Source organism: Leopardus geoffroyi, chromosome C1 (assembly GCF_018350155.1).
Source record: "Leopardus geoffroyi isolate Oge1 chromosome C1, O.geoffroyi_Oge1_pat1.0, whole genome shotgun sequence".
NCBI lineage: Eukaryota > Metazoa > Chordata > Mammalia > Carnivora > Felidae > Leopardus > Leopardus geoffroyi.
In genome coordinates this window covers 159,766,628-159,783,762 of record NC_059328.1, presented here as the reverse complement: position 1 = coordinate 159,783,762, position 17,135 = coordinate 159,766,628, and the positions used below count along the sequence as shown (strand labels likewise).

Here is a 17,135-nt window from a genome sequence, read left to right as displayed (position 1 = left end):
TCTATAGCAGAGGTAGAAGATAGGGGAAAAAAGACAAACTGGGGCACCTGGGTGGCTTAGTTGGTTAAACATCCAACTTCGGTTCAGGTCATGATCTTATGGTTTGTGGGTTCAAGCCCTGCATTGGGCTGTGTACTAACAGCTCAGAGCCTGGAGCCTCCTTGGGATTCTGTGTCCCCCTCTCTCTCTGCCCTTCCCTGCTCATGCTCTTTCTCAAAAACTGAATAAACATTTAAAAAAAATGAAAAAGAAAGAAAAAAGGACAATATACTATAAGCATTTACATATAAAATAACCTGACGCCCTATCCTAGATGAAAAAAATTCATTTTGTCTGTTGTTCTGAATATAGAGAGGAACTTTGGTCAGTCCTCAGCCAAGTGTTTCCTATTAGCATCAAACTAGTACTTTCTTCCCCCGAGACAGTGTCTCCAACTCTCTGTTCTTTCCTGAACTTGCTTAACATTGCTAATCCTGGGCCTCCCTAATTTCACATCAATGGCTGGAATCTGCTTCAGGGGTAGCCAATCCTATTTTGCATGCACATGCAGCCAGCCCCCGCTCCCATCTCTGCACCTCTCTGCCCCATTTCCAGTCATCCTCCTCTTTTGGGAGTAGTGTTCTTTCCCACCTGGCATGGTGCCGGTCTTAGGGCCCTCCACAGCTCCTTTTCCTGTCTTCTAATCCTAGTCTGAGGCTATTTGACACGGACAGAAAAAAGTGAACAGTATTACTGGCTGAGCCAGTGGAGTAACAAACCAAACCAAACCATGGTTAATGTCAACCCCAAAAAGGTTTAGAGCATGTGTGCTGTGATACCTGCTTTCTCTCCAGCTCCCAGCATAATGTCTGGTACAAGTCTGTGCTTGATATAAGGGAGGGAGGGAGAGAAATTTTACAGGGACATAACCCAATTAGGATAGACCAGTTTGAACTTTTTCATTCTCAAGGATGGTATTTAATGGACGTTTACTGGTTTGACTCAGGTCAATAAGCATTTTATTGAGCACCTGCTGTTTATGCGACATACTGCAGGCCTAACAATCAAAAGTGACTAACAGATGTGGTGATATCAGTGCATATATTTTATCAGCTTCAGCCAGAGGCTTTCTAAAATGACTGATGGATACGGAAATATAATACATGAATTTTCCCACTATTAGGCGCACAAGAAACTCTGGGAGCTGGGACTGAGAGCTACAGACTCACTCACCTGTACCCCAGCCCCCAACAGAAGAGGGGTGCTGTGGGAGGCGGCAGCTTGGGCTCCAGTTTGGCCATGCCACTAGCTCCCTGAATGGTGCTGACCAAGCTGCTTAGCCTCTCTCTGCTTCTGCTTTGTTATTTGTAACAATGGGAATGGACACGATTTTCTTGAAGGAGTCCTTCTTATCAGAAATTCTGTTTGTGCACCACCCAAAAATACTTTTAATCAAAATATTTTATTCAATGGCTCTAAAGGTCAAAAGTGCTTAAAAGGATTAGACAAGGCAAATTATTTCGGATATAAAATAAGTAGTGTGAAAAGCATTCAAGAAACCCATTTTAAAAATTAGCCAATGAGGGGCGCCTGGGTGGCGCAGTCGGTTGAGCGTCCGACTTCAGCCAGGTCACGATCTCGCCGTCCGTGAGTTCGAGCCCCGCGTCAGGCTCTGGGCTGATGGCTCAGAGCCTGGAGCCTGTTTCCGATTCTGTGTCTCCCTCTCTCTCTGCCCCTCCCCTGTTCATGCTCTGTCTCTCTCTGTCCCCAAAATAAATAAATGTTGGAAAAAAAAAATTAAAAAAATAAAAAAATAAAAATTAGCCAATGAGGGGTGCCTGGCTGGCTCAGTTGGAAGAGCACATGGTTCTTGATCTTGGGGTTGTGAGTTCGAGCCCCACGTTAGGTGTAGAGATTACTTAAAAATAAAATCTTAAAAAAATTTAGCCAATGATGTAAGACGTACTGTATCCATAGCGGGGAGTCTATGTGAGGCAAGTGAAAGTAGATCTTCACAATTCCTACATTATATTAAAAAAAATTTTTTTAACGTTTATTTATTATTGAGAGACAAACACAGAGCATGAGCAGGGGAGGGGCAGAGAGAGGGGGAAACACAGAATTCAAAGCAGGCTCTAGGCTCTGAGCTGTCAGCACAGAGCCCAATGTGAGGCTTGAACTCACAAACCGCGAGATCATGACCTGAGCGGGAGTGGGTCGCTTAACCGATTGAGATACCCAGGAGCCCCAGGAACTCACTGGATAGTTTTAACAGCAGATTGAACACAGCAGAAGATAGGACAGGTTAACTCAAAAACAGGTAGGTTAGTAGAACAATTCTAAAACAAAGCATAGAGATAAAAATAAACGAAAAAAAAAAAAAAAAAGAAACAACAGCCTAAGTGTAAGATACATCAACCAAACTACTAAAAACCAAAGGAAGAAAGAAAAATAAGGTAGATCGTTATTATTCCTCTACTCAAAAGTGCCCAATGGTTTCCCACTTTGCTCAGAGAAAGAGCCAAAGTCCTTAAATTATGAAAGGGTGCTATGCAATCTACATAATCCCCAAACCATAACCTCTTTGACCTCATCTCCTGTCACACTTCCCCTTAGGTATTCTGCCCTGATCACACTGGCCTCCTTGCTGTTCCTCATCAGGCATGTTTGCATCTCAGCACATTTGCTATCAGTCCTGCCTTCCTAGACCATCTTATTCAAAACTGCTTTGCATCTTTCTAGTACTTTCTATTCCTTCTTCCCTACTTAATTTTTCTCCATAGCACCTATCATTTATGACATACTAGTTATGTATGAATTTGTTATCTGTTTGATACTAGATATAAATGTGGGATTGTTATCTGTCTTATTGACTGCTATACTTCCAGTGCCTAAAACAGTGCCTGGCACATGGAGGCACTCAAATATTTGTGGAATAAATGCATATTAAGTAAGGTTTGCTATACTACCTGACATGTCTTTGAAACTAAAGGCATAAAGTTAACTAACTCATTATCATGAAGGTCAAGATTTTTATTTATTTTCCAGTGATTAGTCTTAAAAAAATTTTTTTTAATGTTTTTTTTAATGTTTTTTAAAATTTATTTTTGAGACAGAGAGAGACAGAGCATGAGCAGGAGAGGGGCAGAGAGAAAGGGAGACACAGAATCCAAAGCAGGCTCCAGGCTCTGAACTGTCAGCACAGAGCCCGATGTAGGGCTCGAACCCGAGGACTGTGAGATCATGATCTGAGCTGAAGTCGGACGCTTAACTGACTGAGCCACCCAGGAGCCCCTGATTAGTCTTTTTTAGTTTATCCCAAAGTTATTCTAGATGTCTAAATTAGTCCTTACACCAATCAACTTACTATTAAGGAATCACTGAGATACTATTAGGGAGTTTACTAGGCTATAATAATCAGACCATCTTACAAATTATGAAATGCATTTAGAAACAAATAAAAGATTAGAAAACAGAAAAGTATTTTGGAAAAAAAAAGAAAACATAAAAGTATTTTGTACTTACTCATCTGACATAATTTTTTTGCCAAATGGTAGTCTTGGCCCATTTCTGCTCTCAGGAACTGGAAAACATTAAGAAACTCTTCAGATAAGTACTTTCAGAGAGAATTTAAATGTCAATAATAAACCCCCTAAAAATATTACATTATTTATTAAATATTTTTCTTTTAATATTTCTACATTTTTGCAGGAGTAAGTCTGTAATCAATTAATGAAGAATATTTAAGGACTTCCCATGGCAAGGCAACAGAGAACAAGTATGATACCTCTATGTTACTGCAGCCATACTATATGTATATTACTTAACAACTTCAGAATACATAGGTTGGTTCAACCGGCAGAGATAGTAAAGACATTCATCACTTTAATATCCCTTTGGTTCAGATACAGCTTTTTTTTTTTTTTTTGTAAACTTAGTCCATAATTACATGACTAAGATTGTAATTCATTTCATTTTACTATTTAAAAAAAATTTTTTTAATGTTTATTCATTTTTGAGAGACAGAAAGACCAAGCATGAGCAGGGGAGGGGCAGAGAGAGAAGGAGACACAGAATCTGAAGCAGGTTCCAGGCTCCAAGCTGTCAGTACAGAGCCCGATGTGGGGCTCGAATTCACGAACTATGAGATCATGACCTGAGCTGAAGTAGGACGCTTAAAGGACTGAGTCACCCAGGCATCCCTCATTTCACTTTTATTATATTTTTATTGTTACAAAGTAGTACATATTTTTGTATGTAGGGAATTTAAAAGCTAAATAAACACCTTCTGTCCCCAACTAAAAAGCATTTATGTTTCTACCATCCAGAGATATTTATTTTTAGCATCTTCATATCATTTTAGTATTTTTCCATAAGTTAAACACATATTCACAAAAACTAGGATTATTCAGTAACTTTTTTTGCTTATTTTAGAGAGAGAGAGAGCATGTATGTGAGTAGGAGAGAGGGGTCGGGGGGGAGAGCAAAAGAGTGAAAGAGCAAGCGAGCGAGCGAGCGAGCGAGAGAGAGAATCTTAAGCAGGCTCCATGCTCAGCACAGAGCCCCATGCAAGGCTGGATCCATGACCCTGGGAAAATGACCTGAGCTGAAATCATGTCAGATGCTCAACCAACTGAGCCACGCAGGTGCCCCTATTCAGTAATTTTTTTTTTATTAAAAAAATTTTTGTTTTAAGTTTATTTTTGGAGAGAAAGTACAAGTCAGAGAGAGACAGAGAGAGGGGGCAGGGAGAGAATCCCAAGCAGGCTCCACACGGTCAGTGCAGAGCCTGATGTGGGGCTTGATTCCACAAACCATGAGATCATGACCTGAGCCAAGGTCAGTTGGTTAACCAACTGAGCCACCCAGGCGCCCCTCAGTAACTTATTAAAAATAAGCCACATATCATGATAATTTTCTCCCCATAAAATTAAATATTCTTATATATTTTTTACTTAGGCTACAGGTTAATAAAACTAATGTCCTATTCTAAAACTTACTTAGACTGCTTCCATTAAAAAATAACCCTAAGCTTAGATGATTGTTCCTGATTGTGTGTACTATATTCTGAACATAGGCAGGTATACTAGGCTTCTTCTGCAAGAGGCAAGGGCATGGAGTATTAGAAGAGACACTTCCCCATGTTTCTAGACATTTGATATATACCCAGGCATCATTTTAAGAAGTTCTCGACCAGTTTTTTCAGTTTCTTCCACAGGTATGATTATTTACATTTCTCTAATGGAAATAGAACACTTCTGCAGATTTTTCTATAAACCATTACCTTTACCATAATCCCCACTTTTTCACATATTAATAAATGCTATGGTAAACTCATTAAACAGAATTGTTTTGGGGTTTTTTTTTTAGATTTTTAAAATATTTACTTATTTTTGAGAGAGAGGGAGAGACAGTGCAAGCAGAGGAGGGCAGAGGAAGAGAGACAGAGGGAGACACAGAATCCAAAGCAGGCTCCAGGCTCTGAGCTGTCATCACAGAGCCCAACATGGGGCTCAAACCCACAAACCGTGAGATCATGACCTAAGCCAAAGTCGGAGGCTTAACCGACTGAGCCACCCAGGCACCCGTTACATTTTTAAAATCTATTTTTGTCTATTAAGACCTATTTATTTTCATTCCTATTTGTGGTTTCCTTCCATTTTAATTATGGTATCTTGTGGTTTATCTAGGTCATTCTTTTTTCAAATATCCTGTTCTTAAATGGATATAGTTATTTGGTATTTACTTTGAATTTTGTTTATTTAATTCGTTTTCTTATTTTCCTTATATTTATTTTGTTCTTTTTCTAGGAATTACTATTTAGTTCATTTGTTGTCATTCCCCTTTGAATCATCATTGTCATCACTTAAGTATTCAAAACCTTAAGCTCTTTTTGAAAGCTTTAATATTTAGTGGTGTGGTTATCACTATTTTCTAAGTAGTTTGTAAGTTTAGTTTTGATTTTGATTTGTAATTCAAGTGTCATCCAGAAGAATACCTTTTAGTTTAAAGTAGTTTTGTTATTGTAGTTATTTTTATTTTCAATGCCTAGTTTAATTCATAACAGAGAATGTGACCAGTATCATATATAGCTATTATTTATATTTTTTAAATCTTTATGGAAAATTTAAATAAACACAGAAGTAGAAAAAATAGTAAAAGAAGTACACATCTCCAATTCTCATCTTCAAAAATTAATATTTTGTCAATCTGATTGTATCAATATTACTATACATTCTTTTCCCCAGTCTGCCTAGACTGTTTTAATATTTTTTACAGATATCATCTCATTTCACTTTATTTTTAAAAAAAAATTTTTTTTTCAACGTTTATTTATTTTTTTGGGGGGACAGAGAGAGACAGAGCATGAACGGGGGAGGGGCAGAGAGAGAGGGAGACACAGAATCGGAAACAGGCTCCAGGCTCTGAGCCATCAGCCCAGAGCCTGACGCGGAGCTCGAACTCACGGACCGCGAGATCGTGACCTGGCTGAAGTCGGACGCTTAACCGACTGCGCCACCCAGGCGCCCAATCTCATTTCACTTTAAATTAAAAACCCAATGACACTATGGCTATTACACCTAACAAAATTAACAAGAATTTCTCAATATCAATTAATATCTAGTCTATTTCATGAAGCATTATGTTAATAATACTAGCCTCAGAAAATGAAAATGAGCATGGAATCAATTTAAAAATGTACTTAGCACTGACCTATTTGTTGTTGCTGTTAACAAAAAAATGTGTATGTATATATTTCCTTTTAACAGTTCAAAATGCAGTGAAATTAAATTCATGCAATGGATATTTGGCTAAAGACTTTCATGAGAATTGCTTAAAACTTCAAAGTCAAGCTAAATTAAGAAGACAGGTTTAAAAAAAAAAGTGGTTTTACATTAAATTATTTGTGACATTCAAAATAAAGAGATGGGACTTCCAGGGAGGATAGCAGAGTAGCAGGACCCTAAACTCACCTTGTCCCTCAAATACAACTAGTAACACTTGCATCACTGCAAACAACCCAGATAATGACCCAAAGACTGGCCAAACAAATTCTACAACTGAATATAGAAAAGAGGCCACATCAAAGAGGGTCAGAAGGGTGAGGATTCAGTGGGAACCTAAACCCCATAGATCTGACCACTGAAGAAGGGAGCCACAGACCCAGAGAGGGGTGAGAAACAGACTATCACACAGGGGGAGCCTGCAGGGGGAAGAGGAATCCCCACAGCATTTGCCTTTGAAAACCAGAGGGGCTAAATTCCCTGAGTGCTTACAACCAGAGGGACTTAAAGCCTGAAACTTTAAAACTCAGCAGCCTTGGCTCTGGGAGAGCTCAGAGGGTGATAGGATGCTGAGCCCTTACCCTTAAAGAGATAGCACAGCAAACATCCTTCAGAGATACAGCTTGTAAACAGTTTGAAAGTCACCTGGAGCTTATGGGAGGGAGAGTTGGTTACCAACTCAGGAGTTTGGGGAGGAACTTCTCCAGGAACAAAGGACCTGGCAGGCTCCAATTCCCTCCCCTGCGCCTCATCATAAACATACAACTACCTGTGGGAACCAGCACAACACTGGCATTCACTACCTACCTTGCTTACACCACACCCCGCCCCCTCCAGTCAGGCCTGCCTCAGTCCTTGTGTTGCAGATCCTCTCCCCCAGAAGACCCCTGCAAACCTTGCCAGCAGTGCCTCTCCTGACCTCTCACGGAGGACGTGTGCACCTTGTTAAAACTGCATCTCCTGACTGCTCATCCTTTATGGAGTGCCCAGCTCTGTTTCTGTGGTAGCTGTGTGTCCCCTGTGGAAGAGGACCAGTGCTACCTAGTTAAAAGTGCATGTCCTTCCCACTACTTACAAGAGCAAGAGACTTCCCTAACACACAGAAACAGACACAGAGAGTTAGGCAAAATGAAGAAACAGAGGAATATGCCACAAATGAAAGAACTGGACAAAATCACAGCAAGAGACCTAAGCGAAATGGATATAAGTAATATGCCTGATAGAGAATTTAAAGTAATGACCATAAAGATACTCACTGGACTTGAGAAAAAGGTGCAGGACATCAGTGGGACCCTTAACACAGAGATAAAAAAAAGAACCAATAAGAGAGAAAGAACATAATAAATGAAATCAAAATGCACTTGATGGAATAAATGGCAGGCTGGAAGAAGCAGAGGAACAAATGAATGAACCAGAAGATAGAGTAATGGAAAGTAATCAAGCTGAACAAATGAGAGAAAAAAGAGTTACATAAAACAAGAATGGTCTTAGGGAAACCAGTGACTCCATCAAGCATAATAACTTTCACATTATAGGGATCCCAGAAGAAGAAGAGAGAGAATTGGGGGCAGAAAATTTATTTGAAGGAATAATAGTTGGAAACTTCCCTAATCTTGGGAAGGAAACAGATACCCAGAGATCCAGGAGGCACAGAGATCCTAACAAAATCAACCAAAGGAGGTCCACACCATAGTAATCAAAATGGCAAAAAGTAGTGATAAAGAAAAAAAAAATTAAGCAGTAAGAGAAAAGAAGATAGTTACCTATAAGGGAAATCTCATAAGGCTTTCAGTGGATAGACCAGAAGGAAGTGGAATATATTGAATATATTCAAAGTGCTGAATGGGGAAAACGTGCAGCCAAGAACACTATCCAGTAAGGCTATCATTCAGAATAGAATGAGATGAAGAGCTTCTCAGACAAACAAAAACTAAAGGAGTTCATGACCACAAAACTAGCCCTACAAGAAATATTAAAGGGGACTTTTTGAGTGGAAAAGAAAGAACATACGTGAGAGTATGAAAAGTAGGAAACATAAAAGTAGTAGGACTAAATATTTCTGTAAAAAATCAGTCAAAGGATTCACAAAATAAAAGGATGTAATATATGACACCATATACCTAAAACATGGTGAGGAGAGGAATAAAGAATGGGTTCAACTTTAAGTGACCATCAACTTAATATAGACTGCTATATGCAGATGATGTTATATACAAACCTAATGGTAACCACAAATCAAAAACCACTAATAGATACGCAAAGAATAAAGAAAAAGGAACCTAGGTATATCACTAAAGAAAGCCAACAAATCATTAGAGAGAGCAAGAGAAGGATTAGAGAAAAACTACAAAAAAACCCCATAAAACAAGTAGCAAAATGGCAATATATACAAATCTATCAATAATTACATTGAGCGTGAATGAACACTCCAATAAAGACATAAACACTCCAATAAAGACAGAGTGGATAAAAAAACCAAACCCATCTACATGCTGCCTACAAGAGACTCATTTCAGACCTAAAGACACTTGCAGATTGAAAGTGGGGAGATGGAGAAACATTTTTAAAAAATGAAAAGGTACGTGCAAAAAATAAAAAAAACAGAGTAGTTTTCAAGAAAGAGAGAATAATGACACTTTTTAAAACTATGACTACCTATATTACATTGATAATATTAAATAAAATTGTAAGGTTAAAAAAAAAAAGACCTAAATATGAGACCTGAAACCATAAAAATCCTGAAAGAGAGCACAGGCAGTGATGTCTCTGACATTGGCCATAGCAACATTTTTCTAGATATGTTTCCTAAGGCAAGGGAAATAAACTATTGGGACTACATCAAAATAAAAAAATTCTGCAAAGAAAGGGAAGCAATTAACAAAACTAAAAGATAATCTACTGAACACAAGATATTTGTAAATGACATATCTGATAAAGGGTTAGTATACAAAATATATAAAGAACTTATACAACCGAACACCCAAAAAACAAACAATCGAATTAAAAATGGGCAGGACATGAACAGATATTTCTCCAAAGATGACATTCAGATGGCCAATAGACACAGGAAAAGATGCTCAACATCACTCATCATCAGGGAATTGCAAACTGAAACTGAAATGAGGTGTCACCTCATATCTGTCAGAATGATAAAATCAAAAACATAAGAAACAGCGAGTGTTGGAGAGGATGTGGAGAAAAAGAAACCCTCTTGTACTGTTCGTGGGAATGCAAATTGGTGCAGCCACTGTGGAAAACAGTATGGAGGTCCCTCAAAAAGTTAAAAATAGAACTAAACTATGATCCAGTAATTGCATTACTGGGTATTTGTCCAAAAAATACAAAAACACTAATTCAAAGGGATACATGAACCCCTGTTTATAGCAGCATTATTTACAATAGCCAAATTATGGATGCAGCCCAAGTGTTCACTGATAGATAAACAGATAAAGAAGATGTGGTATATTATATACAATGGAATATTACAGATCAAAGAGTACACTTATGATGAAAACAAAGAAAAGAAAAATTGAAAGATTAGAACTATGAACACACGTATACATTTTACCTAGATTCAACACTTCTTAACATTGTGCTACATTTGCTTTATCTCTCTCTTTTGATAGGTAAGGTGTAGATAGTCTAGATATTTTTCACAGAAACATTTGAAAGTTGCAGACATTGTAAAATTTCACCCTGAAATATTCAAGCATGGGTCTCCTAAGAATAAGTTCATGCTTCAGTGTAACATTATACCCTTATCACATCTAAGAAAATTAACAGTAATTCTGTAATAAAATATTACATTCAAATTGAGACTTCCCAATTTGTCTTTAAAATTTTTTTAATTGTCTTTAAGATTTTTTTCTAGGCAGGATTCCATCAAAATTCATGTTGTGATTTAAGTTGTTAACTATATTTTGTTTTTGTTTTTTTTTTAATTCCAGTACAGTTAACATACAGTGTTATATTAGTTTCAGGTAGATAATATAGTGATTCAATTCCATATATCACCCAGTGTTCATCACAAGTGCACTCCATAATCTCCATCACCTCTTTCACCCATCCCTTCACTCATCTCCCCTCTGGTAACCATCAGTTTATTCTCTATAGTTATGAGTCTGTTCCTTGGTTTGTCTCTAATCTTTCAATTTTTCTGTAGGTTTGAAAATTTTGAAAATAAAAGTTGAGAATTTAAAAAGAGATGCATTCTAAAAACAAAAGATCTTATGCACAGATACAGCATAACATATGAAAATAAGCAATCTCATATTGTTTGAATATTTATCTGAAAATGAAGTCATGGATTACTTTTATAATTTAATGTCAAAAGAAATAGAAAAGAAATAAGGGGTGCCTGGGTGGCTCAGTCCAACTTCAGCTCAGGTCATGATCTCACAGTCTGTGAGTTCGAGCCCTGCATTGGGCTCTGTGCTGACAGCTCAGAGCCTAGAGCCTGCTTTGGATTCTGTGTCTCCCTCTCTCTCTGCCCCTCCCCTGCTCACGCTCTGTCTCTCTCTGCCTCAAAAATAAAAACATTAAAAAAATTTAAAAAAATAAAAAACAAAAGAAATAGTGACAGGGCACTTGGGTGGCTCAGTTGGTTAAGTGTCTGACTTTGGCTCAGGTAATTATCTCACTGCTTGTGAGTTTGAGCCCCACATCAGGCTCTGTGCTGACAGCTCAGAGCCTGGAGCCTGCCTCAGATTCTGTATCTCCCTTTCTCTCTGCTCCTCACCTGCTCATGCTCTTTCTTTCCTTCAAAAAAAAAAAAAAAAATTAAAAATTAAAAAAAAAAAGCAATAAAATGAGCAACTAAAAAGAGTTTGGTTATGGCAAATAGGGTCTTTGAATGCTTTATAATTCACGAATGATATAGATGTTCAGTCAAAGGATGAGGCTAAGTAAAATCTTCCCAATGCTTGGCATCAATTTTTTTCTCCCTTGCTAAAACACCTTATAATATTAAGGAAGTTTCAAAACTCTCTACATATGCTTTATTCTAAGAGTAAAATACGGCAAATGTGTCTGATTTCTTTATATGATTCCATGGCTTAGCATTTCGGTTAAATTATATTAAAAGGCAAGCACTTTAGCATTTTATGCTAAAACTCTAATTTAGGCTTCTAGCCATGATGAAGCTAACAGAGATCAGATTTTTCTCCCTCCTAAGCAACCATAAAACTGTACAAAATATATGAAACAAGAATTTTCAGTAATTTGACAATAGGTATTATGGGATAGTGATCTGGAGAAGAGAAACAAGATGGGTCCTATTACTACCTCAGTTTACAGGTGTGGGCTATTTCCAGGTACCAGCACAGGCAGGAAGGAACCAGATACCAGTGATTGGAGTGGAAAAAAAGACGGTTTGGAGTTCAGAGAGGCCAATGTTATATTTTCAAGAGAGCTCCAGCAATCTGCAGAGGTGTCTCTTTGAGTCTTTGGCTGGAATTCATCTGCATATGAGTATGAAGAAACTATTTGAGGCTAGAGAAAGAATTGCTGGAATCAGCAGGTAGAACAATTACTGAATAACACACAGGGCTGAACAAAGCTCATGTTTTCTCCAGCCAGATTAGAAGTTCCTCTTAATACACAGAGCATTGGGAAGAGTCCTCATAAAGGCATTGCCTTAGTACTGTCCCTACTATATAAAGGCTACCCTGGACCCTCCCAACAAAGCTTAAAAGATAAGACTCAAAAAGAGAAACCTGCTTCCAAGAAACCCAACTATGTCCCAGATCAAAGCCCAAAAATATTTAAAGGAAAACTACAAAAGTTTGCACCAAAGAATATAAAATTTTTAATGTCTATGATTTAGTAAAAAAAAATTACTAGGCATGCAAAGATGCAGAAAAATATAACCCATATAATGGAGAAAACTTAGGCAACAGAAACCGACCTAGAATTGACAAAAATGATAGCATAGCAGACAAGCACGTTAAAATAGCTATTATAAATATGTCATATGCTTAAAAGTAATATATGAATAGTTGAGAGAAATAACTGATATAAAATATTTAAAACTTCTAGCAATGATAAAATATCTGAAATTTTATACACACACATATATGGAGAAAGAGGGAGAGAGGGAGGGAGGAAGGATGGGATTAACAGTAGAGTATAACTATAAGAAAAGATCATGAACTTGAAGAGAGACCAATAGAAATTTCTAAAATGTAATATATACAGAAAATAAACAAAAAAGGAACATCAGTGACCTTTGGGACAACATTGGGTCGTCTAACATACATGTAACTTGGAGCCCAGAAGAAGAGAGGGAGAGAAGAGGTTAAAAAAACAATTTGAAGACTTAATAACATTTTCAAATCTGATTTAAACTATAAACTCATAGACCCAAGAATCTCAATGAGCAGAAGCAATGTGAAGAAAACCACATCAAGTCATATTGTAATCAAATTGCCAAAAATAATAATACGAAAGAAAAAAAAATTAAATAATGAGAAAAAAACATATACGGATGGATAAAAAATAACAGCAGACATCTTGTCTGAAACTATGCAAAGTATTGGACAATGGAACAGCTTTCAAAGTACAAATCTTCCTCAACTTATGATGGGAATAAACCCATCATAAGTTGAAATAAATTGGAAATGTATTTAATACACCTAACTTACCAAACATCATAGCTTAGCCTAGCCTACCTTAAACATGTTCAGACCACTTACATTAACCTACAGTAGGGCAAAATCATCTAACACAAAATGTATTTTATAATGAAGTATTGAATAATTCATGTAATTTATTGAATACTATACTGAAAATGAAAAATGTAATGGTTGTAAGTGTATTGGTTGTTTACCCTCATAATTGCGTGGCTGGCTGGGAACTGCAGAATGCTGCAACTACCCAGCAACATGAGAGAGTAATCATACAACATATCAATAGGTAAGGAAGAAATCAAAATTCAAAATTCAAAGTATGGTTTCTACTGAATGCATATCATTTTCACACAATTATACAGTCGAAAAATTGTATGCTGAACCATTAAAAGTCAGGGACTGTCTGCACCAAAAAAACCTCGCAACCTACAAATTCCTAGCTCATACATTCTTTAAAAATGAAGATAGGGGCGCCCCAGTGGCTCAGTCAGTTGAGCCCCCCACCAGCTCAGGTCATGATCTCATGGTTTGTGAGTTCAAGCCCCACCTTGGGCTCTGCGCTGACAGCTCAGAGCCTGGAGCCTGCTCCAGATTCTGTGTCTCCCTCTGTCTCTGCCCCACCCCCTCTCATGTTCTCTCTCTCTCTCAAAAATAAACATTAAAAAAGCTTTTTTTAATGAAGATATTAAGACTTTTTCAGATAAAAGCTGAGAGTATTCACTGCTCACAGAACTACATTATACAAAAGAAACCATAAGAAGTTTTTCAGGTAAAAGGAAAATAGTATCAGGTGGAAATTGGGTTCTACACAAAGCTATAAAGAACACCAGAAATGTGTTCCAAAAAAGATATTTTCCCATTAAAAAATTTTTTTAAAGAGGATTGACCATTTAAAATAAAGATAGTAACAATGTATTATAGGGAAATATACATGGAAGTAAAATGCATGACAATAAGAAGGGGGAAATTAAAATATATTGTTATAAAGTTCTTACAATATACATGAAGATGTATAATATTAACTAAAGGTAGACTGTGATACCACAACTGGGGTAAAATTGCTTTTTTCTACATAGAATTATCAGTAAACGTTTATGTACAACTTTTGCATGTGATGTTTCAGGCTTCAGTGCCTTTGCACCTGTTTCCTATGCCAAAAATGCCATCTCTACTTGTTTACTTGATGAATTCCTGAGCTTCCCTTTTCCTTCAAGTTTCTAAAACTCCAATGACTATTCTTCTAAAAATCTTTCCTTTATCCCATTTCTTCTACTCTCAGTCACTTAATCCTCCCTATTCCCTGAGAACTTCATAAATACTTCTACTAGCACAGATTTCATTTTATTATAAATTGTACTATACACGTAATATATACCTGTTAGTTTTCAAGGGTAAAGACATATCTTTCTTACCTATCTCTAAATATCCCCAATAACTAGCATGGTGCCCAGTTGTGTAGAAAGCATCCCTTAAAGCAGTCCTTGCAGAGTTTTGTACCCAAACTTTTATTCCTGTTTCTGCCTTGGGCAGAATAAGTCACTTCCAGAATCTTCTCTCACCTCTCACTTCGTGAAGGTAGTAAGAGAGATGAGTAGCTAGGTAAGCATCTGTATATGGGCAAGGATATTTTTACTATTTTTTCAATCTTCAAGACTATACACTACTTATTTTAATATTTTTAACTTTCTTACATTATAATGCACAAGTTAAACTTACTTCTGCCATTAACTCTAATGGAGCATGAGTATCCTTATTAGGGTGACTGTCTTCATCATTATCATCATCATTGGTATCATCTTCACCATCATCATCTGTCGATTCAGATAACTTATCATCAATATCCTGAAGGCAACGTTTGTTATTTTTCTCCTGCTCTTGAAGGACTGCATCTTTGCCCACTTGACCTAAAATAGAATATGCATATTTTTTTAATTTAAGTTAAAATTTTTATTTTAGAGAGACAAAGAGAACATGCAAGCCAGGGAGAAGGGCAAAGGGAGAGAAAGGGAGAGACAGAGACAGAGACAGAGAGAGAGAGACAAAGAGAGAATCTTAAGCAGGCTCCATGCTCAGCACAGAGTCCACTACAGGTCTAGATCCCGTGACCCTGGGATCATGACCCGAGCCAAAATCAAGAGTCAGACACTCTACCCAGGCAGCCCAGAATATGCATAATTTAATCAATACTGAAAAGTTCAAAAATTAAAAATGGTTACTCCTAAATTAAAATGTATATATACTATATGGCTCCCTGTTCTGGGGTTTATTTTTTTCATGGCTAAACAGCACTGCAATGAACTTACCTGATTTCCAAAAAAAAAAAAAAAAAAAAAAGTAATACAACTACCAAGAGGGAAAAAAACAAACCTAAAACACTGAACTAATCTTAGTGTTGTTTGGCGCTTAAAATTTTAATAGTAAATGGAAAACAGTTTTGTTTATATAAAATATGATTTCAAGAAAAAAAGAGAAATGAATCCTATTCTATCTCCAGAAATACATTTCCTAAATTGTTCTTATAGGAAGGTAAATATGAAATAAAGAGCCTGGAGAGTAAAAGTAAGACTGGAGAGGCTGAATAGAAAATAGTTCTCAGGCAGGTCATGTCACTGCTTGGATACTTGAGAATAAAGTTCTTTCTCTCTCAACACACACATGCAAATTAGAAAAGAGACATGTGGGGGCGCCTGGGTGGCTCAGTCGGTTAAGCAGCCGACTTCCGCTCAGGTCATGATCTCACCGTCCGTGAGTTTGAGCCCCACGTCGGGCTCTGTGCTGACAGCTCAGAGCCTGGAGCCTGTTTCAGATTCTGTGTCTCCCTCTCTCTCTGCCCCTCCCCTGTTCATGCTCTGTCTCTCTCTGTCTCAAAAATAAATAAACGTTAAAAAAAAATTTTTTTTTAAAAAGAAAAGAGACATGTGAAGTATTCTAGCTATAACCAGAAGTTACATAACATTAGTAATGATTTTTCTAATGTCAAAACACAATAGTTATGGTGAAATGCAGATGACTGAAAAGTAAAAATAAGCACTAATAACTACCCATTCAGTGCCCAGCTATGACTATGTAGAGTCCCAGGAACACAAAAATGACAGTTCTTGACCTCAGGGTACTCATTCACACTCTAATTGGGGAGTCAGAAACATAATGGATAGTGATAAAGCAGTATGGAAGTACGGTGATAAAAACGTGTGGAATAAACAAAACAACAAAGGAAGGCCCCATGCCAACCTGGAGAGTGGTCAGGAGTTGCCCAGTCTGAGTGGATCAGTTTTTCTAAGGAGAGGAAACAGCATGAACCAACACAGAAACAAGAACGTGCCTCAAAGCACTTTGACACTTCTTAGGAGTCAAGGTTGAGACTAAAATGGTGACAGATGTGGCTGGACGGGTAGGTAGATAATGTAATGTTATGGGCCAGGAGCCTTGGAATTAGGACTATACCCTAAAAGTAAACCCTACTAATGATGGATTTTAAGTACGAAAACAAGTATGGTCAAATCTGCATTTCTGGAGGAACACTTGGTCAGGACGGTGGAAAGTACATTTGAGGGGAGACCAAAAAATAAAAAGAGCAAGGAGAGAGGTTAGAGGTCTCTTTTAAAAGTCTAGGTGAGAAATATGACTAATATGAACTGGAAAATAGGGATGGAGAGGGGGGAAGTAGATTAGAGAAATATTTAAGAAGTAAAGTCTCTATGACACAATCTACTGGAACATTTTCCAACAGTTCAATTCTTATATT

At 37.3% G+C, this 17,135-nt stretch overlaps 1 protein-coding gene across 2 annotated transcripts in view; it reads right to left on the bottom strand.

Moving 5' to 3' along the window:
* Positions 1–17,135, bottom strand: part of ERICH2 (glutamate rich 2) — a 37,203-nt gene that overhangs the window by 4,688 nt on the left and 15,380 nt on the right. For both annotated transcript variants that reach the window (XM_045480158.1, XM_045480159.1), the window contains 2 exons: positions 15,107–15,294; positions 3,505–3,562 (listed from right to left, as the gene is read on the bottom strand). In XM_045480158.1, the coding sequence (XP_045336114.1) occupies positions 3,505–3,562; positions 15,107–15,294 (246 nt within the window). The remainder of the gene's footprint in view (positions 1–3,504; positions 3,563–15,106; positions 15,295–17,135) is intronic.